The 27,840-nt window shown below is 41.3% G+C and overlaps 1 protein-coding gene across 5 annotated transcripts in view; it reads left to right on the top strand.

The window, feature by feature from the left end:
- The window catches only part of rps6kal (ribosomal protein S6 kinase a, like), a 165,685-nt gene that overhangs the window by 46,883 nt on the left and 90,962 nt on the right, over positions 1-27,840 (top strand). For 3 of the 5 annotated variants that reach the window (XM_060927660.1, XM_060927657.1, XM_060927656.1), the window contains 5 exons: positions 11,353-11,412; positions 21,963-22,079; positions 22,502-22,583; positions 22,682-22,762; positions 23,058-23,137. In XM_060927660.1, coding sequence (XP_060783643.1) covers positions 11,353-11,412; positions 21,963-22,079; positions 22,502-22,583; positions 22,682-22,762; positions 23,058-23,137 — 420 coding nt within the window. Of the gene's footprint in view, positions 1-11,352; positions 11,413-14,496; positions 14,543-21,962; positions 22,080-22,501; positions 22,584-22,681; positions 22,763-23,057; positions 23,138-27,840 lie in introns of all 5 variants that reach the window. The other 2 variants (XM_060927658.1, XM_060927659.1) reach the window with 1 other exon arrangement.

The following is a 27,840-nucleotide window of genomic DNA, read 5'->3' as shown; positions in this document are numbered from 1 at the left end:
TTATTTATTTGGCATGTGGTGCTTTTTGTATTGTCTAGAACTTCTAGACAATACAAAAAGCACCACATGCCAAATAAATAATTGAATACATAATAATAACAATAATAATAAATGCTTCCAATGTTATAGTGTTGTTTGTATTTGGTTGCATTCACTGCATGAATATATTTGATTGACAATTTGACTGACAGTGTTTTGGCATATTTAACATTTATCCTCCAAAATAAATCAACTGTTTTGGTTTAAGATTGTGCAAGCCTTCAAATTTTCTCACTGAACATTTCTCCTTCACATTTTTCACCTGTAGGCATGTGACAAGATTTAACATGATATTGCTCAACCTACCTCTGTAAAGTCAGCTAACAACTTATTAAAATGCACCAGAATTCAGCAAATAACATGTATGATAATAAAAAACTTCTGGGGGAGGACCCCCAGACCCCCCACTAATCATTTCCTTCAAACCAATGTACAACAACCTGTACAATCTGTTACATTGGCCAACCAATCTACATTCAAACTGCCATAATGTGTAGGGGGGCACTACAAGACACACATAGGCCTACAACACACAGATAAGGTGTATATCTCTGTGCAATATGATATGGTTATCAAATTAGAGGGTTATTTTCCAAAAAGTATATTGGGGCAGGGCGGCGGGGGCAGGGGCGGGTACGAGGCAGAGCCCCCCCCCCCCCCCCCACATAACCAATCCCAATTTAACCCCTGGATGTACGTACTTCCTCACTTCCTCGATCAACCGCTCTTCATGCTGCTCCTTCTTCGCTTGTGTTTTTAAAAATGGCGGTAGTGAAAACAAACCAAACCGGGAAAGTAGGGAAGCGGAAGTGCGTGTACAGCGGATGTAGAGTGGACCAATCAGAGCCCTCTTGTCTGCGAGGCTGTCTGCGGTGGTCACAATTTTTGGGAGGTGCGCGCAGAGCGTCTGCAAAGGGGGGGGGGCTACGCAGACGCCATCTGCGACGCCATCTGCGAGGACTGGGTTGTCAGCATAAATTGGCCTTAAGACGGTCTGCACTGGAGGTGGTGTTGCAAATTAAACTGGACTGTAATGATAACTTGCTGGAAAAGTTGCTTCGTAAAGGGTTGTTTTACAATCAGGGTACGCAAGCTAAAAATCACATTTAACACTTATTATCTTCAATATCAAAAGGCTTGACTAAATAAACTTGGTTGTTTATTGTAGCCCTGTGATAGCTCTATTTACCATGCAAAAAAAAATTTGGTGATAACGTTATTTTTGGTGAATGTATGGCAATATGTGTCATATTTAGCAAAATTACTCGTGTCATTTAGAAAAAGTGCTTTTTTGACCACAGGTAGCTCCAAAAGGGATGCACTTACATCATTCTTTATACCATAAAACACATATTTGGTTCCATATCATTGGAAACATAGTTAAGTTTTAATGTTGAATGCCAGTAAGTTTTCAGACTATTTTGATCAAATTAGTATGGACTTGTGTCAAAAAAATGTCCTCTGCGAGACAGCTAATTTTTCAATATAAAATAACATATCTAAAATGATTATTTTCATCCTGGGCGGCACGGTGGTGTAGTGGTTAGCGCTGTCGCCTCACAGCAAGAAGGTCCTGGGTTCGAGCCCCGGGGCCGGCGAGGGCCTTTCTGTGCGGAGTTTGCATGTTCTCCCCGTGTCCGCGTGGGTTTCCTCCGGGTGCTCCGGTTTCCCCCACAGTCCAAAGACATGCAGGTTAGGTTAACTGGTGACTCTAAATTGAGCGTAGGTGTGAATGTGAGTGTGAATGGTTGTCTGTGTCTGTGTGTCAGCCCTGTGATGACCTGGCGACTTGTCCAGGGTGTACCCCGCCTTTCGCCCGTAGTCAGCTGGGATAGGCTCCAGCTTGCCTGCGACCCTGTAGAAGGATAAAGCGGCTAGAGATAATGAGATGAGATGAGATTATTTTCATCCTAAAATGTGGTCAAGATATTGGGACATAAATATTAGAGACAACTAACACAAAGCTTACAGCCTTATATTTAAAAGCACTGTGGAAGGAGTGGATTCTGAATTGTCAAAAAAAAAAGTCCTCTCCGAGAATCACTTCATTTGTTTCTCCCAGCCCTGCTTAAAGCTACACTTAATCTTCTTCTAATGCAAACTATTACACATGCCTATCTGTTCTTTAACTTGTCCTTCACTTAAAGGGGTACCAAATATAATATATACAGTTGCTGATGTGACAAAGTAACGTATTCTATCAAATTTATATACTAGAAAACAACAAAATATCTTGGTAATTGTAAATATAATAGTCGGTACGCTAAACGGCACAAGAGTCGCCATTTTTAAAAGACCGTGACGTCAGCCCTACCCACTGCACTAGGAGAGAAGCGTGTAATCATGGCGTCGGGCGCATCAAGTGAAAGCGACAGCTCTGTCGAATCGTACGAAGAGATCCCGCAAGACACACTGCAAGCAGGCTATGGCTTAGAAGGGTACCAGTTTGAACCTAGGAGAGGTACTCTCGACTCCGGTGATGACGAAAGAAGAGAAGAAAGCTCGAACTCGCTTGGTGTTTTTCAGCGGAAACGAGTGAAAAGACACGTCTGGAGGATCGTTATGCTTTCCATCAGTCCTGTTATTACACCCGAAAGCAACACACTGTGGCATCGTGTAGCCGATCACTTACAATTCATCCTACTTTCCGATTCACACGTGCTAGTCCCAGCCTCAGTGAGCCAACACAACTGGGCACATACATACGTCATGAGTGTTACGCAGAGAAAATGAACGTGCATTCTGATTGGATAAAATTAATATCATGGCGGGCTGTTCAAACTGCGGAAATAGTTTGCTCGAGCTACTTTCAAAACACTATAACTTTCCAACCTTAGAACAAAAAACTCTTGTAAGTCTTGAATAAGGTTCGTTAATGTGTGTTTTATTGTTATATTTACTCTATATATTGCCCTCTGTTCCCCTTTAAAAACTGGTACAAGAACCAGTTTGAATCAATTTGAATTTTGGACCCCTGTGACACACTTTGTACCCTGATTGTAAAACAACCCTAAAGTGGCAGACAGCTGGCTAAAAGCCAAAAATAGGAGACTGCTTAAAATTCATACATATCACCTATACTACAGTGCAGACCTGGGCATTTTCTGGCCCGCGGGCCGCATCCGGCCCTTTGGTTCATTCTGACTGGCCCGCGTAAGGTTAATGAGAAATTACAAAATAAACAGATTTTCTAATTTTACCTCATGCATGGACTGAATGTGCATTGCTTTTATTTTGAAGTTGTGTTCAACAAAAACGCAATGCGCGCGACATGAAAATGACATGAAATCCCACAAAACCTAATCCCGCGATAACTACTTCCGTAATTTGTCCAGACCAACCACAAACTTGTACGTCATCCTTCAAACTGTCCAGCCAATCACATAGTGTGACGTCACCAGCAGGCACCAGAGCCGATCTCCAGCGAAAAGCACCAAATGAGGTGATTAAACTACAAATGTGGGCATCATTATTATAATATGATGTATCTTGCTTGATATTTGGAGTAGAAAGACAATATTGTGATGTCTTTTATTGTGTTTTGGGGTGAATGTGACTGGAAAAAATGGTACAAACGTTCACATTTTGTTAACCATTGTTTTGGGAAATTTGATTGAATAAATGACATTTTTTTGTAAGGCAACCTCGTTTTTTCCATACTCTTACCAGTTTTAGCAGCTTGTAAGAACAATGTTATTTATTGCTTTATATAAAGAAATACAATTAATATTATGCAGAATTTAGTTCAGCCTTTTGGTCCGGCCCTCCACTAAATTTTCTGTTTCTCATGTGGCCCCATGGAAAAAATAATTGCCCACCCCTGCTACAGTGTCTCAAAATCCTTACTTTTTCTATTAAAAAAAAAATCCTTAGTAACTACTAACATAACCATGCATCAAATAAGGTAATCTCACCTCCATTTGTTTCAGCAATAACTATTAAACTGATCTGTTGCTCACTGCGTTTGATGAAAAATGACACATTATATACACCAGGGATGGGCAACTTCCATGATAAAGAGGGCCAATTTTTTTCACCACTATCATTGGAGGGCCACATGACCACACAATTCAAATAATTGGATATGAAAGAAGCTACAATATGATTCTCAGTAAGAACACATTTTATATGTATTTATATCTGTATGTTTATTCCACCAACATACAACTATTTTCTGCATAGAAATGCATTTTAACATGTCCTTGATAAGCAACAAAGACAAAACGTTTGCTTAAAAAAAGTGCAAAAAGGAATTTTAACACCATGTCCTTGATTAAAAAAAAAGACAAAGTTTGCTTTTAAAAAAAAAAAAGTGCAAATAGCTCACATTCAATAATGGCAGAAAACTAGACTACAGAGGCCCAACATGAATTGCGCCTAATGAGAGAGCTGTGGTTTGGCCTGCTGGCTCACAATGGATTGGATATCAATGTCAATCTTTGTGGTCCCAATGTGCATCAAATGAAAGAGAGCATCATCGGTGAGTCTGTTTCTCTCCTTGGATTTTATGTGTTTCATGGTGGAAAAACTGCTCTCACAAATGTAAGTGCTCCCAAACATGCTGGCCATTGAGAGCGCAAAATCTCTGAGACATGGAAAACGTGCCTCGGGAAGAAGTCTCCAAAATGAAATTCCCCTCTCGTTGCGCTTTGCTTGAAAAAACGGGTCTGCCTGCAGCTCGCAGAGTTCGAGCTGCAGCTCCGATGGTTGCGCACTGACCGTAGCAGAGAGGGGGTCTGTGAAATAGCGCAATTCGTTGTTGCATCTCGTGAAAATCTTGGAAACGATGTCTGCTTTGTATTTCTGGATTTGTTTTTCGCACCCGGGGTTGTCTTTGCGCATCTTGGCACACGCGGGAAAATGTGCCAGATTTGCACGAGGGGAAGAAAAGCCTTCTATGAACAGGCCGAGTTTGCGCTGAAATGCGGTCATGTGAGAATAGAGATCACACACAGTTTGGTCTCTCCCCTGCAAGAGTGTGTTGAGGTGATTGAGATGCGCAGTGATGTCTGTCAGAAAGGCCATGTCACAAAGAAACTGTGCGTCTTTGAGTTTTCCGCAGTAGGCACTTGTATCACCACTAACACTGTTCTCCAAGAACACTGGCATTTCCGAGCGCAGTGCAAAAAACCGCTCCAGACACTTTCCTCGACTCATCCATCTGATATCCATATGCAGTTGTAAATCCCCATACTCGGCATCCACTTCATCCAGAAAGGTGATGAACCTCCGGTGACATAGAGATCTGTTCTCTCCTCGGATGAGATTAGCGACTTTTGTCACCAAATCCATGACGTGGCCAAAGTTCAATGTCTAGAGGGCTTCTTGGAAAGATAAAAAATAGTTGCGGTTAAAAAATGTATTGTATATACGTCTTTCTATATTTGTGTAACCACAGCACACCAGGCCTACAGTACATCTCACAATTAATGATGGATGATGCAGTGCAGTATAGGGCAGTTTATCCCGCTCTGCCTGAGTAGCCCTGCGAAACCCCTGCGTCTTCCCTGCATCGCAGGTGCGCCATCCGTAACAACAGTCGACAGCTTTTCAAAGTGCGATTTTCTCAGTCAAGTTTTCTCTTTTTGCCACTGTTCGTGGCCATGGCTCTTGACTTTCTTCTTCGCTGATGGGGAAGGCGGCCCGGGCCCCGCTATTGTTTGCGTATGACGCGCCCTCTATCGGTCAACAGTATAATTACAATTAATTTTTTTTTAAAACTATTATTTGCGGGCTGTAATGAGTGAGGATGAGGGCTGCGAGTTGCCCATCCTTGATATACACAGTCACAGTTGTATTGGTCAAAAAATCTTAAAGTACAAAGTAACTTTTAGCTGGCACACTGAACAGTGTTTTACTATTGTAGGCTCGTGCTGCTCCCTTTGCCAGTTTGATGTGGTCACTGGAAGGTTCTGTACTGCACCAGGTGTCACTGTTCATTTTACATTGCAGCAAAGATGTCAGTGTCCGAGTTCATGTTTTCCGACAGTCAGTTTTTCCTACAATCAGCACGTCATCATCAAAAGGAAATTTCTTCAGCATTTTTCTCCACGACAGAGCAGTACAAGTCTCTTGCTTCCCTAAATCTCATCTCATCTCATTATCTCTAGCCGCTTTATCCTTCTACAGGGTCGCAGGCAAGCTGGAGCCTATCCCAGCTGACTACGGGCGAAAGGCGGGGTACACCCTGGACAAGTCGCCAGGTCATCACAGGGCTGACACATAGACACAGACAACCATTCACACTCACATTCACACCTACGGTCAATTTAGAGTCACCAGTTAACCTAACCTGCATGTCTTTGGACTGTGGGGGAAACCGGAGCACCCGGAGGAAACCCACGCGGACACGGGGAGAACATGCAAACTCCACACAGAAAGGCCCTCGCCGGCCCCGGGGCTCGAACCCAGGACCTTCTTGCTGTGAGGCGACAGCGCTAACCACTACACCACCGTGCCGCCCGCATTATAACATTATGAGAAATTAATATCATTACTCGCGTTTTAACATAATTTACTTGTAAAAGTAGAATGACACATTGGTCTTAAATACAATCAGGAAACAATAAAAATTACATTTCTGTGCAGTGATTCATAAAAGTAATTACCTGTATAGCATGCTCCAAGCAAATGAACACAAGTCATCAACAGTGAAACAGTGACGACGCATCATGCATCAAGAAATGAAAATCATTACTCCAAAAGAAATTTTAAGAAAAATTTACTGGTAAAGCAGAATGCTGTATTAACCTTACATAAAATCAGGAAGCAATTCATAAATCATCTTATTTCTGTGCAATGTCGCCTCACAGCAAGAAGGTCTGGGTTCGAGCCCCGTGGCCGGCGAGGGCCTTTCTGTACGGAGTTTACATGTTCTCCCCGTGTCTGCGTGGGTTTCCTCCAGGTGCTCTGGTTTCCCCCACAGTCCAAAGACATGCAGGTTAGGTTAATTGGTGACTCTAAATTGACCGTAGGTGTGAATGTGAATGGTTGTCTGTGTCTATGTGTCAGCCCTGTGATGACCTGGCGACTTGTCCAGGGTGTACCCCGCCTTTCGCCCGTAGTCAGCTGGGATAGGCTCCAGCTTGCCTGTGACCCTGTAGAACAGGATAAAGGGGCTACAGGATGGATGGATGGATAAATAAAAATAATTACCTGTACAGCATACACCCTGCTACATGCAAATGAACATAGGTGATCAACAATGCAACAATCATCAGCTGTCCGGTTATCGTCCAATGAAAATCCATGACCTTGAGTTTGACATTTCAAAGTCATTCAAGGTCATGGCGGCAGCTGAAAGCCTATATCGGACGACTTGTGTTGATAATGGTCAACATCTATCATGGACCGTTTTAAAATTATAACCCTTTGAAAACTCATGACCTTCAGTTTGACCTTTCAGAGTCACTCAAGCTCAAAGATCATGGTGCCAAATGAAAGCCCATATGGCACTTCATACAGTGTCTTGCGGTGTTTGTCCTGTGTTGTTGCATTATAAGCTGGAATTAAAATGGATTTTTGGAGGTTCAGCACCATTTGATTTACACAACATGCCTACAACTTTAAAGGTGCAAATCGTTGTTTTATTGTGACACAAACAATAATTAAGATGAAAAAACCAGAAATCTGGAGTGTGCCTAGGTATGCAAATACCTATGCACACCCTTTCAAATGAAACTGCTAAATAAGAGCTGGTCCAACCAATTTACTTCATAAGTCACATAATTGGTTGATTCAGATCCACCTGTGTGCGATCAAAGTGTCACATAATCTGTCACATGATGTCTGTATAAATCGACCTCGACCTGTTCTGGAAAGACCCTGACCCTGCAACACTACTAGGCAAGTAAGATGCTTAGTAGTGGAACACTGCAAACAGGTCTGAGACAGCAAGACGGTCCTGGTCCAAGGAGCAGTCCAAACAGGTCAGAGACAAAGTTGTGAAGTATAGGTCAGGGTTGGGTTATAAAAAATATTCCAAGGTTTGAATATCCCAGGGAGCACCATTTAAATCTATTATAGCAAAATGGAAAGAACATGGCACCACTACAAACCCGACGAGAAGGCCACCCACCAAAACCGGCAAACCAGGCAAGGAGGGCGTTAATCAGAGATGCAACAAAGATGACACTGAAGGAGCTAAAAAGATCCACAGCGGTGAAGGGAGTATCTGTCCATAGGACCACTTTAAGCCGTACACTCCACAGAGTGGGGCTTTATGGAAGAGTGGCCAGAAAAAAGCCATTGCTGAAGAAAACACATTTGGAGTTTGCCCAACAGCATGTGGCCGGCTCCCCAGACTCATGGAAGAAGATTCTCTGGTCAACTGAGACTAAAATTGAACTTTTTGGCCATCATGGGAAATGCCATGTGTGGCACAAACCCAACACCCTGAGAACACCATTCCTACAGTGAAGCATGGTGGTGGCAGCATCATGCTGTGGGGATATTTTTCATCTGCAGGGACAGGAAAGCTGGTCAGGACTGAAGGAAAGATAGATGGTGCTAAATACAGGGCAGTCTTAGAGGGAAAACCTGTTTGAGTCGGCCAGAGGTTTGAGACTGGGGTGAACGTTCACATTCCAGCAGGACAAAGACCCTAAATATACTGCTAAAGCTACACTGGACCGGTTTAAAGGGAAACATTTAAATGTCTTGGAATGGCCTAATCAAAGCCCGGACCTCAATCCAATTGAGAATCTGTGGCATAACTTGAAGATTGCTGTACACCAACACAACCCATCCAACTTGAAGGAGTTGGAGCAGGTTTGCCTTGAGGAATGGGCAAAAATCCCAGTGGCTAGATGTGCTAAACTAATAGAGACACACCCCCAAGAGATTTGCAGCTGTGTAATTTCAGCAAGAGGTGGCTTTACAAAGTATTGACTTTTGGGGGTGAATACCCAGGGGTCTATGTTAACTTTGAGGCATGGTTGCCCATTCGGGCAACCATTTGTAGAAATCTGGTTGCCCAAACTCAAAACATGGTTGCCCAAATATTAAATTTTTTTTAATTTATTATTCAACCTTCTCAGACGCTGTCTGTATCAACAAGCATTGACACTAGCGCCCCGTGCGAGTAATGCGGTAATTAGTCATGTAGTGAAGGACATACCAATAGACAGTCCCCCCCAGGATTTCGCGGGCCTTTTTTGTGATTGTTGCAGGCTAAAATGTCTGATGTTGCGGGGGGTTTTCCAAAAAATTGCGATGAAAGTTGCGGTGTTTTTTAGGTTTTTGTTGCGATTTAGTGGCATGACTTTGGACACCATCCAAACTACCCTCATCAAATATGGTGTCATTTGGCCACTAGGGGGCGTCACAATTAGCAAAAACGTATTTTGGCTCATATCTCAAACGCTTTGACGTATCAAGACCATATTTGTTGAGATGACTTTCGGCACCAGTTCATGTACCCTCATCAAATTTGGTGTCATTTGGCCACTAGGGGGCGCCACAATGAGCAAAAACGTGTTTTGGGTCATATCTTTTTACGGATTTAGAATTACATCTACATTTTCATATTAGTGATGCTCTGGGATGTCCCTGTAAAGAACCTTGTCAGCCTGTCATCTCCGTATGAGAATCCACCTTGTGTCTTGGCCAAACTTTCGCGTGTTGACACACAACTTGTTGTGTGGGCGTGCGGTCGCCTCTCTTGCCAGGTCGCCATGGCGGCGCACCTGAGCAAGCACACTTTTTTTCGCATTTTCTCTGGAAATGCATTCTAGTTATTATTATTACCTCCGCCAAGGAGGTTATGTTTTTGGTAGCGTTGGTTTGTTTGTTGGTTTGTCTGTTAGCAACATTACGGAAAAAGTAATGAACGGATTGCTCTGAAATTTTTTCCAGAGGTGTGACTGGGCACAAGTAACAATCCATTAAATTTTGGCAATGATCCGGATCACCTTCTGGATCCCGGATTTTTTTTAAAGGATTCTTGGCGGAGGTCTGCGCTCTCCGAGTGCTTTTCTAGGTTTTTTTTTTGTTACCTCTGGAGCAAGACTCCTCTTGATGATAATTTGAGTGGCTTTTGTTCACTTGTAGCTTTTTTTTTTTTTAATTGCCATTTTGCTGTCAGGGAAGAGTAGGGCTGCAATTTCTGTGAAGTAGTCTGCAGCCAACATGGGAAGATTATGTTGTGTGATAAAATAGCAGAACACAACTTCAGCTTTCACTACATTGTCACTCCCAACTTTGCTAGGTTGTTTCTGAGCGAAAAAAATTTATTGGCTGCTGATTCCTTCTCTCTGTTAGGTTTCGCTGATGAAGCTTCAATTTCATGTTCTTTTAGGTCATACAACCCCGATGCCACAACCTTAACATCCCGATTACAAAGTGAACAATTGGTGTAATCATTTCCTAGTTTTGATGGAAGAACCATGCCATCAAATACTTCCATCCATTCTGGAAGAAAACGGCCCCCTGATTTTGTCTTGAATCATTTCTTTGGTGGAACCTCTGCCATGACTCGCCTTGTGTGCTTGAAAAATTCGCACTCAGCCGGAAGGTGACTAGTCTCGCAACTGCGCGTGTGGGGACATTCGGATCTCATCTCATTATCCTGTTCTACAGGGTCACAGGCAAGCTGGAGCCTATCCCAGCTGACTATGGGCGAAAGGCGGGGTACACCCTGGTGTAGTGGTTGGTGCCATAAGAAGCACAATAAGAAGGTCCGGGTTCGAGCCCCGTGGCCGGCGAGGGCCTTTCTGTGCGGAGTTTGCATGTTCTCCCCGTGTCTGCGTGGGTTTCCTCCGGGTGCTCCGGTTTCCCCCACAGTCCAAAGACATGCAGGTTAGGTTAACTGGTGACTCTAAATTGACCGTAGGTGTGAATGTGAGTGTGAATGGTTGTCTGTGTCTGTCTCAGCCCTGTGACGTTCGGATCGATTCGTGTTATTCCGGAAATGCAGATTGAGTAATTCCAAATGTAATTGAAGGTGTTTTCTGTGATGTTTGTGTACTACAACTTTTTGAAAATATTTTTTAGGGTAAAAGCCTAATTTCCATAGTATTTTACCAATACGCCTGTATTAATTTCAAGTGCCCAAAATCCGTACTAAATACGGATAAACTGTAGGGGTTGACGGGTACAGTGGGGAAAATAAGTAATTTGATACACTGCCGATTTTGCAAGCTTTCCCACTTGCCGATTTTGCAAGCTTTCCCACTTGCAAAGAATGGAGAGGTCTGTAATTTTTGCTGCTTGCAGAAATTAGACAATGTTTGGTGTGAAGGCACAGCTTGGTGAAATAGTGTGAAAGTTTTTTATTTGTATTTTTCACTGAAATTGTGCTTTTGTTTTTTCTAGATCAACGGGCATCAGGTCACAGATGAACCGATGGAAGAGGGAGAATCCTGCACACACTGTGTGAGTAATGGTGTGTGTGTGTGTGTGTGTGTGTGTGTGTGTGTGATGCCCCTTTTCCACCAAATCAGTTCCAGGGCTGGTTCGGGGCCAGTGCTGGTGCTGGTTCACAACTCGTTCAACTTGCGAGCCAGCTGAGAACCAGTTTGCTTTTCCATAGCTCGCAGTGCTAAGGGGAAACACGTCATTATGCCACTGTATACGTCAGTTACGTCGCTGTATACATCAGTTACGTTGCTATGTTTGCATAAACCTTGGCGCGAATATCGAAGCAAAAACAACACAAGAAGCAGCAACAACAATAATAATAATGGCTGACTTCGCGTTTGTGCAGCTGCTGCTTCTCGTCACTTAAAAATGGCGATCTTTCGCGGGCTTTGTTATTGTTGTTGGGCTTAACAACTCCGCCCCCCCGCTGACGTAAGCGGTTCTTTCCTCTGGCCCAGCAGAGAGTTGGTGCTAGCCTGGAACCGGTTTTTCTGGCCCCAGAGCCAGTTCTTTGTCAGTGGAAACAGAAAACCCAGTTCCAAACTAAGCACTGGCCCCGAACCAGCCCTGGAACTGCTTTGGTGGAAAAGGGGCATGGGAGAGAGAGAGCTCACTGTGTAGAATACAGTGGTGCTTGAAAGTTTATGAACCCTTTAGAATTTTCTATATTTCTGCATAAATATGACCTAAAACAACATCAGATTTTCACACAAGTCCTAAAAGTAGATAAAGAGAACCCAGTTAAACAAATGAGACAAAAATATTATACTTGGTCATTTATTTATTGAGGAAAATGATCTGATGTTACACATCTGCGAGTGGCAAAAGTATGTGAACCTCTAGGATTAGCAGTTAATTGGAAGGTGAAATTAGAGTCAGGTGTTTTCAATCAATGGGATGACAATCAGGTGTGAGTGGGCACCCTGTTTTATTTAAAGAACAGGGATCTATCAAAGTCTGATCTTCACAATACATGTTTGTGGAAGTGTATCATGGCACGAACAAAGGAGATTTCTGAGGAGCTTCAGAAAAAGCGTTGTTGATGCTCATCAGGCTGGAAAAAGTTACAAAACCATCTCTAAAGAGTTTGGACTCCACCAATCCACAGTCAGACAGATTGTGTACAAATGGAGGAAATTCAAGACCATTGTTACCCTCCCCAGGAGTGGTCGACCAACAAAGATCACTCCAAGAGCAAGGTGTGTAATAGTTGGCGAGGTCACAAAGGACCCCAGGGTAACTTCTAAGCAACTGAAGGCCTGTCTAACATTGGCTAATGTTAATGTTCATGAGTCCACCATCAGGAGAACACTGAACAACAATGGTGTACATGGCAGGGTTGCAAGGAGAAAGCCACTGCTCTCCAAAAAGAACATTGCTGTCTGTCTACAGTTTGCTAAAGATCATGTGGACAAGCCAGAAGGCTATTGGAAAAATGTTTTGTGTACGGATGAGACTAAAATAGAACTTTTTGGTTTAAATGAGAAACGTTATGTTTGGAGAAAGGAAAACACTGCATTCCAGCATAAGAACCTTATCCCATCTGTGAAACATGGTGGTGGCAGTATCATGGTTTGGGCCTGTTTTGCTGCATCTGGGCCAGGACGGCTTGCCATCATTGATGGAACAATGAATTCTGAATTATACCAGCAAATTCTAAAGGAAAATGTCAGGACATCTGTCCATGAAGTGAATCTCAAGAGAAGGTGGGTCATGCAGCAAGACAATGACCCTAAGCACACAAGTGGTTCTACCAAAGAATGGTTAAAGAAGAATAAAGTTAATGTTTTGGAATGGCCAAGTTAAAGTCCTGACCTTAATCCAATCGAAATGTTGTGGAAGGACCTGAAGCGAGCAGTTCATGTGAGGAAACCCACCAACATCCCAGAGCTGAAGGGATGTCACACCAGATACTGAAAGCAAAGGTTCACATACTTTTGCCACTCAGAGATAATACTGGATAATTTTCCTCAATAAATAAATGACCAAGTATATTTTTGTTTTATTTGTTTAACTGGGTTCTCTTTATCTACTTTTAGGACTTGTGTGAAAATCTGATGATGTTTTAGGTCATTTATGCAGAAATATAGGAAATTCTAAAGGGTTCAAAAACTTAAAAGCACCACTGTAGAAGCAGGTGAGCTCTCCATCCATTTAAGTTGACTGGAGTCTGTCCTGAGTGCTGATTTAACCCTGTTCTCAGTCTCATTTATGGAGTCCCTCTCCTAATAATAATGCAGTTCTGGTTTTTGTTTTCTTCTTGTGCAGCTATATTTTGAAAGTAGCTTTTGTCCACAGTTAACAGCCTGGACTTCTGTCTGTCTCTGGTTGTGTTTTGGCTTCGCTGTGAAACCTAAACTGCTTTGCCCAATTAATTACTGTGATACATGTTTATCCACTTTGTTGCGTGATCTACTATGATGCACACAGTTGGTAGGGAATACAGAGTCACACCTTACTAAAAGGGGTCGGCTCATGGTGTGAGTGTCATTTTGAGTGGTCAGGGATAGTCATACAACCATCATTCCATGTGCACTTTGGAATTCATGAATTCAACCACCTACGTTCATGTGCACCTTGGATCTGTTTATAACTACAGTCAGAGCTGTTGTGTCCTGTCCTCCAAATCTTGCTGTAGGCTCCGGTCATCTTGTTTCATCTGTGCACAGCTGTGCGAAATGCATTTTGTACTATTTGGAGTTCTGGGCTACAAGCTGTGATGAAGCTTCATTGCTTGCTTGCCTTGTTATCTACAGTACCTTTCCCATGCTGTTCACAAGTTAGCTAAAAATGGTTACGTTTCTAAGGACAGCACTTGCCTTTCAGTCGCTTGCCATGCGCGTTTTCCCTTGATGCTCTGACTGAATATGGGCCACTAGCATGGTTGAGTCTTTCTCCTGCACCGTATTACATTCTCCACCGTGGAGCTTGTAAAGTGTGTTGCACTTTGCTTACATGCATACAGGGGCCAGAATTGGGCTTTCCTCCATTTCACCATATGGGTTTAACATTGTGATGACTGTCTGCCATCGGCGATGGCTTGTCCCCCAACCCCAAACGTTAGCTAATGCTCATAATGGTTGTTTTTTTTTTTTACAGAAATACCATCGTATATACCACACTGAGATGTCAGGATGGTATGAAGGTATGAAAAAATAGATATGACCCAAGCCTAAGAACCACTCTCAAAATGGAGGTGGGGCGAATTGGATCGGATGCTGGCATGCCGCTGATGGTGGCAAATGAAGTCTTCTGTATGGTTCCAGTCACAGTGTAAAGACTTTTCAGAGCTTTAAAGAAATTATCAGGGCTCTACATTAACTTTTGAAACCGCTTGTCCTGTCGGGCAAGTTGAAAGGAAATTTACTTGTCCGAATGTGAAGTTGACTTGTTCGAAGAAAAATTTGAGAAAAACTATTTGTAATAAACTAATTTCACCAGAATTACTTTAACACAATCTATTCACTGCAGAAAAAAATTGGACTCCATCAATCATTCATTTATTTATGAGAAATTGAAAACCAGAAAATTAAAATTATACAGTATATTTTCATTTTTAAATTATTAACTTTGAATATATATCCTCCACTGATTGATTAATTGTTGTTGTCTAATTATTCATTGTGACTCCTGTATGGTATTTAATGGTTGCGATGAAAGTTGCGGTGTTTTTTAGGTTTTTGTTGCGATTACATTGCGGTAGGAAGTGAAAGTTGCGAGAAATTGTTGCGATTTTCTCTTTTTATGATTAAAATTGAGTGATATGTTAAATATTAAGTTATTACTGAAAAACTATTGATTAAAAAACAAAGACACTGAGAAATGGTCCTATAAACATCATTACCAAAATAAAAGATTACCAGGACTACAAAAATGCAGAAAAATAGGCTTTACTTATCCAAATGCACCTGTTGGTTCAAAAGTTAAAGTGCAGAGAACCTCACAGCACAACATGAAGTTACCTTAAAATATAATATAAATGCCTCAGCTTTCATGTAAGAAAAAAAAACTATTAATACTAGTAGTGTGCAGGCAGTCTCTCCTGAAGACTAAATTAAACAATAATTATAAACTAATAAAATAAATGGCTCAGGCTTCATAGAAGAAAAAAAACAATTTGAACAGAATCTCACAGTATGATGCTGAAGCTGCCTAAACAATGGAAAATAAAATACCATTTTGGCAAAAACGTTGGCATCCATTAATTTCTTGTATTAAGTTAAAAAAATAGTGCACATAGTCCTTCACTGTAAACATAACACACTTTCAGTAACAGAATTTAAGCCTACATAAACACTGACTCGCACATGCTGCTTCTCTTGAACGGAAACATGGAAGTAAGGCGGAAGGTAGTTTGTCGACGTCACCTCAAGACGACGCCAGCGATTGGTCAAATTTGCGGGAAAGTTGCGGTGATTGGATATAATTGCAACACCGCCCTGAATTCGCGGGGATTGGTTGAATTTGCGTTGAAGTTGCAAATCGCAACATCGCGAAATCCTGGAGGGTCTGGTAAACGACCGTTTACTTTTCAGCTCAAATACACGAAGCGGTATTGGCCGGTTTCGCAAGCGGAATATTGCGCATGCGCACATCGCTGTTTCTGAAGAGAAACATCCGGCGATTCATTAAAACAATATGTCGAGTGAGATGCTTCGGAAATCATGTGAATAAACTGATAAATTTGATATGTAACCCGAATATCGGCGTATTTTGGCACTTGTCCGATCGGACAAGTAACTGAGACGATGAACTTGTCCGACATAAAGGATCACTTGTCCCGGACAAGCGGACAACCGTTAATGTCGAGCCCTGATTATTAGACTGCTATATAGGGTTTCCATCCATCTATCTATTTTCTTCCACTTATCTGAAATTGGGTCGCGAGGCAGCAGACTAAGTAGGGTGTTCCAGGCGTCCCTCTCCCCAGCAACGCTTTCCAGTTCTTCCTGGGGGATCCCAAGGCACTTCCTGGCCAAATGAGATATAGGGTTTCCATGGGTCTTTTTAAACAGTCTTCAGTCTAAAATCTAGTAAACTGAATATTAGGTTTTAACATGTCTAGTCTTAAATATGATTGACAGGTCTTAAAAATTAATTGTTATGCAGTTAGTTTCTTTTATAAAGATGCTTCTGTATCCCTTTTAAGTGTGTTTTTGGGGGAAAATTTGTATTTATCACGCTGTTACAAAACGAAACCAACATGGAACCAAAACCACTAATGCAATTGTGCAACCTGACCAGAATTTATCAGAACACACCCAGTTAGTGTCCTGGTTGTGGTTTTTAGGCTTCTAGAAGTAAGAAGTTTTAAATGTTTTTCTTTTAACGTTACTTTCATCTAATATAGCTAAGTTCAACAAGATCTGGTTCGAGAACAGTGCGTTTAATGCTTGGTTGAATCCTGTTGAAAATGGCACATTTGAAGCCTCTTAAACCTTGTTCAAGAAAATGCTCACATTAGGAACTTTTGAGTATAAGGGCAGCCAAGTCTCATGGGAAATCAGAAAAACAAAGCCACTCGTAAACACCTGCCATCACCCAATATTGTTCTGTATTCACATTGGGAGCATCACCAAAGTCTGGCCCCAGCACAATCCACTCTGCACGAACAACATTTAACTCCTTCAACTCCAGTAATCAACCCCCAGAGAGCATTTGGATCTATGCCAACGTTAAAAGCGGAGGTGCTTTGGACTTTACACGAGACAGCTAAACATCAGTCATATAAAAGCAATGAAGACATAGATGAGCTGTTTCAAGCCCTGTTCCCTGATTCTGACTTTTGCTAAAACCTTCAAGTGTGGAAAGGACAATACGCCTTACATTCTACAACCCCGATTCCAAAAAAGTTGGGAAAAAGTACAAATTCTAAATAAAAACGGAATGCAATGATGTGGACATTTCAAAATTCCATGTTTTATTCAGAATAGAACATGGATGACATATCAAATGTTTAAACTGAGAAAATGTATCATTTAAAGAGAAAAATTAGGTGATTTTTAAATTTCATGACAACAACACATCTCAAAAAAGTTGGGACAAGGCCATGTTTACCACTGTGAGACATCCCCTTTTCTCTTTACAACAGTCTGTAAACGTCTGGGGACTGAGGAGACAAGTTGCTCAAGTTTAGGGATAGGAATGTTAACCCATTCTTGTCTAATGTAGGATTCTAGTTGCTCAACTGTCTTAGGTCTTTTTTGTCGTATCTTCCGTTTTATGATGCGCCAAATGTTTTCTATGGGTGAAAGATCTGGACTGCAGGCTGGCCAGTTCAGTACCCGGACCCTTCTTCTACGCAGCCATGATGCTGTAATTGATGCAGTATGTGGTTTGGCATTGTCATGTTGGAAAATGCAAGGTCTTCCCTGAAAGAGACATCGTCTGGATGGGAGCATATGTTGCTCTAGAACCTGGATATACCTTTCAGCATTGATGGTGTCTTTCCAGATGTGTAAGCTGCCCATGCCACACGCACTAATGCAACCCCATACCATCAGAGATGCAGGCTTCTGAACTGAGCGCTGATAACAACTTGGGTCGTCCTTCTCCTCTTTAGTCCGAATGACACGGCGTCCCTGATTTCCATAAAGAACTTCAAATTTTGATTCGTCTGACCACAGAACAGTTTTCCACTTTGCCACAGTCCATTTTAAATGAGCCTTGGCCCAGAGAAGATGTCTGCGCTTCTGGATCGTGTTTAGATACGGCTTCTTCTTTGAACTATAGGGTTTTAGCTGGCAACGGCGGATGGCGCAGTGAATTGTGTTCACAGATAATGTTCTCTGAAAATATTCCTGAGCCCATTTTGTGATTTCCAATACAGAAGCATGCCTGTATGTGATGCAGTGCCGTCTAAGTGCCCGAAGATCACGGGCACCCAGTATGGTTTTCCGGCCTTGACCCTTACGCACAGAGATTCTTCCAGATTCTCTGAATCTTTTGATGATATACACTATAGATGATGTGTAGCAAACCCCTTTTTTGATTTTGTGATTGCTGTCTCTCATTTTGTTGACTAGAAGGCAGCTTGTATTGTTCGTAAGGTTAAATCTTAAAAACAAAGTTATTTTAAATGCATTTTGATATGATTTTGTATATTTTATGATTTGAGTTTATTATGAGAAAATGTAATTCATCTGTTTTTATATGTATATTGCCCATTTTGGAGCTTAAGGTTATAATAAGCTTTTATTTTGAAGACCGCTAATTTACTTCTTACTTCCTTGCTGCATTGAGATTTTGTGGTATAAAAAGGGGGACTTGACCACGGAATGAATTAGCTAACGGTAAAAACAGTAAAGGTTCAAGATAAACAAAGGAAAATGAGGCAATAAAGCAGTAATGGTAATTTAATAACAAAGCGACGGAGGATGAATGTTTTATAGCAACCCACCGAGGAGGCACAAGGTTAGTGTGTGTTTGTTTATGGTCATATTTATTTGTTTTGACGATTTGTGTCAGAAAGCTATGCTAACGCTTTTGCTCACCTGTGTAGTGAAGCTTCGGTGTATTGCTTAATATATAGTGCTAAGTGGAAATAAAATGTAACTGTTGTATTTTCTGTGTTTTACAAGTTCTCACGTTGGTTTTATGGAATTGGTTTATGGAAATAAATATTGAAAACAATCAGTCGAGTCCACTATCTTTCGGAGGGTATGCTACATGATGTGTTCAAACTTTTTGCAGTTTTACACTGTCGAACTCCTTTCTCATATTGCTCCACTATTTGTCGGCGCAGAATTAGGGGGATTGGTGATCCTCTTCCCATCTTTACTTCTGAGAGCCGCTGCCACTCCAAGATGCTCTTTTTATACCCAGTCATGTTAATGACCTATTGCTAATTGACCTAATGAGTTGCAATTTGGTCCTCCAGCTGTTCCTTTTTTGTACCTTTAACTTTTCCAGCCTCTTACTGCCCCTGTCCCAACTTTTTTGAGATGTGTTGCTGTCATGAAATTTCAAATGAGCCAATATTTGGCATGAAATTTTAAAATGTCTCACTTTCGACATTTGATATGTTGTCTATGTTCTATTGTGAATACAATATCAGTTTTTGAGATTTGTAAATTACTGCATTCCGTTTTTATTTACAATTTGTACTTTGTCCCGACTTTTTTGGAATCGGGGTTGTACAATTTGGATTGGCAGATTTCTTTAAGCGAGACCACATCTCAGAAAATTAAGGACTCATTTGTGTTAATTTTCAACAAAAGTCTAAATCAAACCCAAAAATAGGTCTTAAACTCTGTTCGTTATGCTTTTGGTTTTCCTGTTTTTTTTGTTTGTTTTTTTGTGTTTTTGAGGCTTACTAATGGTTTATATCTTGTGGTAAACCCTCTGTATTTACTCTGGTGAAATTTTCCTGGAAGGTGTTCTTGATCTGGTCAACTGTTTTGAGGGGGCTTTTATTTCCCATGGAAATGGTTCTTTTCTCATCCACCACAGTTGTTTTGCTTGGTCTTCCGGGCCTTTTGGACAGATAGAGAACAACATTCAGTGCGTTTACATGCACATCCAAATCGAGCTGCTGTCGGTAATCGAGCGAAGGGTCCCAGCAGGGGTGCCAGAGAAATCCAATCCTACATGCACACAAGGAAATCGAGCTATTGTGTGAGGTACATTGTGCACCCGAGCCACAGGTGGCGCTACACGCCCCATCGTGTTGGTACACTTCCGGTTGTCGTCATGAAGAAGAGCTATTCAAGAGTATAAACAAAGTTTTACATTGCTCCAGAAGTGCACGTTTCTGCTTGCCATTTTCTCTTCGTTCGTTCGTTCGTTCTCCTTGTTCCTCCTGACCTCTTCTGCTGCTCGCTACTACTACTGTTGTCATGCCGACCGAGGCTGTTGTGTTTCCCGCTTGTGGTCTCGTCACTCGTCACTTCCGGAAGGGGCAGTGCTGAAGTAAGTAGCTCGACTACGTAGCTCGATAGGGTTTACATGCACTAAGTAGCTCGGCTACAATCGCATAATCTAGGTCGCGTAGCTCGATTACGAGAAATCCAGTTCGGTTCGATTTCAGCCGAGCTAAGGTGTTTCCATGGCATTTAGAACTTCGATTTCAGTCCAGCTACAGCAGAAATTCGATTTTCTCTATGTGCATGTAAACACAGTGACTGTTGCACCAATCTCCCAACAACAGTACAGAAACTGTTAGTCACTTTTTATAGCCCAGTATAAACCCTAAAAGTCCCCCAAAGCAAATGGGAAATCACTCTGGGCTCAAGAAACATAAACCTATCCAAAAGATTCTGTATAGGTGTAGATCTGGGGCATAGATCTGACCTTAGGGCTGCACGATTATGGAAAAAATGATAATCACGATTATCTTGATCAAAATTGTAATCACAATTATTCTTGATGTTAGGGAAATCACTTAAATTTTATTTCACTATATTCAAACAAACAGTATGAACAGCTTTCAGTGCAGAATGAAATTTAAAAGAGAAATTCTGATTTCCAAATGACAAATAAATGAAATTTATCCAAGAAATTACCAAAGGATGAAGGAACTGAAAACTCAATTTCAACAATTACATAGCATTATACTGAGGCCTACAAGTTTTTAGCTAGAAAGACCAGCCTATCAACATGCTCTGGCTTTAAACATGAGCGAAGGCAGGTCACAGCATTGCCTCCAGTGCTAAATACGCTCAATCTGTTACCTACTCTCACGCTATCGCCCCTTGAAGAAGATACCGCCAGTGTTGCCAGACACTGCTGACGTTTTCCAGCCCAAAATATGTTAAAATCCGCCAAAATGCACTTAAAACCGCCCAATCTGGCAACACTGGATACCGCTGCACTGAAGCTCTGCGCACTTGGCTTGCTTGCTTATTTAGGCGGAGTAATGAAACCTTACATGCGTCGGTTCGCCCCCTAATGGTTTGGCGGAGTACTGGTCAAAAAGTGCTTGATCAGATATGCAGCGGAGCTCGCATTTTAAATGGAAATAAATCGCGATGTTCATTTAATTTAATCGTGGCAGCCAAAATCGCGATTTTCGATTAAATTTGATTAATTGTGCAGCTCTATCTGACCTTATAAATTTATATGCATTTCACTCGAAACTTGCTTGGCAAAGGAATCGGTTCACTTTGCTGCTGTTTGAAGGTATTGTAAGCATAAAGTTGAATCTCAAAATACTCTCAACTTACCCATTCAAAAATTGCATGTTAATCTTCTTTCGGATGACAAATACATATGTTGATGTAGTCGAATGTAACCCAGCACCAAATGGCTGCTCCCCCCCCCCCCCCCCCCCCATTGAAAATACTTTCTTATGTTTGTCTAAAATGACAATGTATTATGCTTGTTTGTTGCTTAATTATTTAAAACTAAATATCTTTTCAAAAATACTCCAATTGAAAGACCACACACATAGATGCGAGATAATTTTCATTCTTTTGCTCATCCGCTGGATAGAATAACGAAGTAGAAATCGGGGTGAGTTATGTGCTGATGCTCTATAAAATAAAATGTAAGCTTTCACAAACCAGGGGTTATCATGGCAGTATTGGTGGGTGAGATTATGGTTTAACAAAGGCTTTTCCCTGCAGGATGATGGGTCCTATAAGGAGATCCCGATCACTCATCATGTCAGGGAGGGCTGTGAAAAGGCTGACCCTTCCCAGTTTGAGCTGCTTAAAGTATTGGGCCAGGGATCATTTGGAAAGGCAAGTACCATTTTACATACAGTGCATTTGTAACACAGTTTTTCATATTTTGTAGACTTTTTCTGTATGAGTATTTTCTCTGTACCAGTTGAAAAATTGGAATGTGACCTTTTGAACTCATTGACTTGCAAATTGTCTTCGTTAGCACAAACTCAATATAATGGTTTACATATCTTCAGGGAGGATGCTGACATTCACAGTTACACACACCATGCAAATTGTCAAGTGAGCTGTCTAAACAAATCATTGCTTCAGATTCTTCTTGCTGAGCTGATGAGTTGAATTGAACGGTGGAGTCAAACCTCTGAAATCTGACATCACTGACTTATTAAAGAAACGCATCGTTTGTCCATTTTTCATGCTACATGGTTGTTGTGATCAGTACCAACTGAATCAATCAGCCTGCTTATGCTTGGTCTAAGGTGTTCTTGGTGAGGAAGATAATGGGCCCAGATGCTGGTCAGCTGTATGCAATGAAAGTCCTCAAAAAGGCATCGTTAAAAGGTGAGTCAGCTTTTATGTTGAGGCTGTTTCAAGATGGATGTTGGGCAAATGCCTTTTACAACAAATCCAGTGGCAATAAATCTTGATCTGATTGGCAGTGAGGGACAGGGTTCGCACAAAGATGGAACGAGATATTCTGGTAGAAGTGAATCATCCCTTCATTGTGAAGTTGCACTATGGTAAGATGGCATGCTTTTTGTCTTTGACTCTCTTTCTGCCTTGAATTCACGCTTGCTCTTTTGCCATTGACAGCAGCTTTGAGTGGGATTGTTTGATATTCTATTCAATCTGGTACTGTCATTTGATTTAAGGTGGTCATTTTGTTTGCTAAAAGTGGCCTGCCAAGTCACATCCTGCACCTGGCTTAACTTGGTGCTCTGTTTGGGTTCATCCATATGGCAAAAGCAACTGATGGAAAATGAGTGGCTTTGTGTATGCCTGATATGCTGGGTTTGTTTTCCCTTTCACTCACAGCCTTTCAGACAGAAGGGAAGCTCTATTTAATTTTGGATTTTCTCAGGGGTGGAGATGTATTTACTCGCTTATCCAAAGAGGTAAGTGTCCTGTTTTCCTCTGAGCTAACTATATAATGCCTTTACTCCCTGTTGTCCTCACTGCAAAGTGCCAGTTAATAAAGCTATCAAACCTTTTCAACGAACTAAGGACTAATTTATACTTCTGCATTGATGTGTATTTGCATCCTGTGTTAGTTTATTGATAAGTGTGGCTCACAAACAGGCTTTGATGCCTTCACTCGCAGTTACCTTAATGAAGTAAAGCAAGTTGTACATTATCTATGGCAGGGCTTTTCAAAGTGTGGGGCGCGCCTCCTCTAGGGGGCGCCAGAGTGCTTCGGGGGGGCGCGCAACGTGAGGAAAAATAAACCAGAATAAGTTACTATTGCGGACATTTAGCGAACTTCAGTTAGCCTTTGCCAGAGACAAAATGGATCGATTTTTAGTACCTAAAGCTACAGTGAGTGAGGAGACAGAGTCTGGGCCAAGCAAAAAAAGAAGGAAGTATGACCAGTGGCGTGCACAGACATTTTGGGGGGCAAGTGCTGTGGGGGGAAAAAAGGGCACTTTTTTGCGCATGTGGAACACCTTATTATAAAAGTCTGAGATTTAACCCTCCTCTTGTGTTCGGGTCGCCACTGACCCGTTTTAGTTTTTAAAGGTGTAAAACAACCACTTAATTTATTACATCAAGGTTTTTTGACTTTGCCAGGAATCTCTAGTTGAACAAAATAGAAAAAGAAATTTTTGTTTTCCTAAATCTGAAAATGGTCTAGCAAAAAATATAATACTTATGTGCAGTTGTTTCTGTATGCGACGGGCTACTTCACGACAAAAATAATTACAGCTTGGGCTTAGAGGGCAAACAATACATTTTCACTCGATTCATGTGTTACCTGGCTGGTGGGGCAGGGGAAGAGCTGACTGACTGCCCGATGTGTTGTCTGCGCTACGACAAGGCCGTGGCTTCCAGGACGCTATGCTGCTGCAACCTCACATTGAATGCACTGCACGCTTGTTCACGTGACAGAGCAAGAGAGACAGAGGTCCGGTGTGTGTGCGGAGGGGGCACACATCGGGACATTATTTTCACACACGCTTTTAATACCGCGGCTTTTCTAAAAGATCATGTCGACATTGGCCTCAGTAAACTGTAAAAAAAAAAAATTCAAAAGGGCACTTTTTTGGACAGAGGGCAGAGGGGCAGGTGCTCGAGCACCACCTCGTGTCTATCTGTGCACGCCACTGAGTATGACCACGATTATTTAAAGTTTGGATTTTCATGGACTGGATCTGAAGATGCTCCACTGCCACAGTGTGTTGTCTGCCAAGAGGTGCTAGCTAACGATGCTATGTGATGTTTAAAATGTGTAAAACAAGATGTTTTAAAAAGCACAGATGTTTAAAATGTGTAAAAGGAAAAAATGTGTACAACAACCATTTTTTTTAAATATGAATGGAACATTAAGTATAGCAACAACGAAAATTGTAAGGGGGGGCGCTGTTGTTTATTTGCTCTCTGAGGGGGGGCTGACTCTCCCACACTTTGAAAACCCCTGGTCTATGGTGCTGCATGTCAACCAGCCTTCAGTCAAACGCTTATCAGTTGGCAGGAGGTGTATTCATAAATGTCACGTTGAGGGTTTTGTTAAGGTTTTGTGAGTAATGCAGCTCAGGTGTGAACAACAAATTGTTAAATATTAAAATGTAAACAATAAAAATATTCCTTTATCAAATCCAGTGCTTCATTATAGTACTAGAGATGTGGTGATGCTCCCATACATAGTAACAGACACAAATGGTTGAAAAATGCTTATTAAAATATCATTCGTTCTGTTTTTCATAAACTGGTGTTTTTTAATTAAATGTCTCCTGTACGATCAAATTACCTCGAATTGGCTATAAACGACACATACTTTACACTAGTTACATTGACGCGCATCAGTACAAGAACTTGATACTACTCAATACAAATGAGTGAAAGGGCTTCAGAAATGATTTTAATGAAAAATTGATTTGGTTTATAATTGATCAGACAAATGGATTAATTTTTTTCGACCCAGTACTTGATAAAACTTGCGCCCATGTTGTCTTTTATTGATTATTCCTACAATTCCGACAGCGAAACATGGAAATCTGCTTTGTGTTTGCTGTTTTTTTTTTTTTGTCATGGGGGGGGGAGGTGTTGCCTGCCCTGACATACCCGCAAATAGGCACTTGCCAAGGTATAAATCAGGCCAAAGTGAGAAATTAAAATTATTTAATGTTACAAGAATTATCAGATTCTTAATGTATTCTTGTATGTATGCATGTGGAGGAAGGCACACTCATGCTTTAAAGGAACAGTCCACCGTACTTCCATAATGAAATATGTTCTTCTCTGAATTGCGACGAGCTGATCCGTACCTCTCCGAGCTTTGTGCGACCTCCCAGTCAGTCAGACGCGCTGTCACTCCTGTTAGCAATGTAGCTAGGCTCAGCATGGCCAATGGTATTTTTGGGGCTGTAGTTAGATGCGACCAAACTCTTCCGCATTTTTCCTGCTTACATAGGTTTATATGACCAGTGATATGAAACAAGTTCAGTTACACAAATTGAAACGTGGCGATTTTCTATGCTATGGAAAGTCTGCACTATAATGACAAGCGTACTAACACCTTCTGCGCGCTTCGGCAGCGCATTGATACCTTCACTCCTGTTTTTTTTTTCTCTCCCCTGCCCCCCCTAACTTCTGTCAGTACAACCAACGTGACCACCAAGACAAGTAGCCTGCACTCCTTGGAACACCGTCTAGTCAGGGGGGCGGGGGAGAGGGGGAAAACAGGAGTGAAGGTATCAATGCGCTGCCGAAGCGCGCAGAAGGTGTTAGTACGCCTGTCATTATAGTGCGGACTTTCCATAGCATAGAAAATCACTACGTTTCAATTTGTGTAACTGAACTTTGTTTCATGTCACTGGTCATATAAACCTATGTAAACAGGAAAAACGTGGAAGAGTTTGGTCGCATCTAACTACAGCCCCAAAAAATACCATTGGCCATGCTGAGCCTAGCTACATTGCTAACAGGAGTGACAGCGCGTCTGACTGACTGGGAGGTCGCGCAAAGCTCGGAGAGGTACGGATCAGCTCGTCTCAATTCAGAGAACAACATATTTCATTATGGAAGTACGGTGGACTGTTCCTTTAAGTTAATTATTAAGTAATAACAGTGTTCGAGTGGAAATATTTTAATTGCTAAGTACTTTTGTGACACATAATCCACTTGTACAAGCAGTCGACATTGACTACCAGCTATGTACAGTGTAACCTCGACAACCCAGCTATATTCCAACATTAACATAGGTTGGCTGTTCTCCCTAAGTAGGCTCCTTACATGCTTGCTAATAACTTGTGTGAAGAGTTGGGTCTCTGACAGTGTTTAAAAACATGGACAGACAAAATTACCAGAGTTGACTTGAATGCAAATGATACATTTTTTGCAGAGTTATAGTCATAGTTCATATTCATGAGCTCCAGATTGATTCAGGAATTTGTCCAGCCATCTTCTCTTAGGGCAAAAGTCCCTGTGCATGAGGGAGAGAGGAAGGGCTGAGCGAATCAATGTGCTGCATGCAACTCGACAATGATGTATTTTACCGATTTTAAATAAAATTAATCAATATTTGGCAGTTATTTTTGATCTTGTGTTGGGCCGCCACAATTAAATCAATGCATGGGAAAAAAATGCTTCAGTAATAAAATGATTTGGAGGGAATAAAAACATCCCCAAAAAGGACAAGATTATTAAATCACAATTTTAAATTATCAAATAAAATTTTTTATTAATCCAAGAATGTCAATGGAATGTGATCGCCTAGTGTGTTGAAGGTTTTTGTTTTATATCTTAGTTTTCAGTGTGACTCAAACAGAACATAAGTGGTTCATAGGTTGGTAAACTTGTGCTATACTAAAATAATTTAATCAACACAAATTAGTTTCTCACTCATTGTATTAAAATGCATACAGCATAGACCATAAAGGTTGACTTGGCAGGAAATTAATGCAGAAATTCACCTATTTACAGGTTTTATTTCAGTAGGCTTCTCGAACGAAAACCAGATTTCTTTACATCCACATGTCCCATCACTGTCCAGCTGAGCAGTGTTTCTACTCAACATCATGGATAGTTACACGAGCTACAGTCCTTTGCTGTTTCGCAGTCATGTTTATGGATTGAGGTTTAATTAATTGAGAAATGTAAAGCTCATCACAGTTGAAGTATAATGAGCCATTAATCTACACTCAATAACCACCACACAATAATTACAGAGTGAAAAGATTTAAGATGTTTTTGCAAATTTATTAAAATCAAAAATAAAAAACCTCTCCTTTAGATCAGTATTCATATACTTCATTCAGTACTTTGTTGAAGTATCTTTGGTAGCAGTTACATTTTCAAGTCTTCTGGGTAACAAGCTGTGCACACCAGGATTTTGTCAGTTTTTCCTGGAAGAACCTCTTAGACCCCGTCCACACGTAGCCGGGTATCTGCTAAATCGAAGATATTTTTCTACGTTTTGTCCTGTCATCCACATGAAAACTCATCAAAAACGAATATTTAAAAAAACTCCGGGCAAAGTGAAGATTTTTGAAAACTCCGTGTATGCCTTTTCGTGTAGACAGAGATAACCGGAGTTTTGCGTTTTAGAACGTCACAATCTGCGCCAAAAAAATGACAACAAATCTGCCCTGACGTCAAACGT

The sequence above is a fragment of the Neoarius graeffei genome, chromosome 8 (assembly GCF_027579695.1).
Source record: "Neoarius graeffei isolate fNeoGra1 chromosome 8, fNeoGra1.pri, whole genome shotgun sequence".
In the NCBI taxonomy this organism is placed as follows: Eukaryota; Metazoa; Chordata; class Actinopteri; order Siluriformes; family Ariidae; genus Neoarius; species Neoarius graeffei.
Note: the sequence above shows the minus strand (reverse complement) of the source record. Positions and strands in the feature narration are given on the sequence as shown.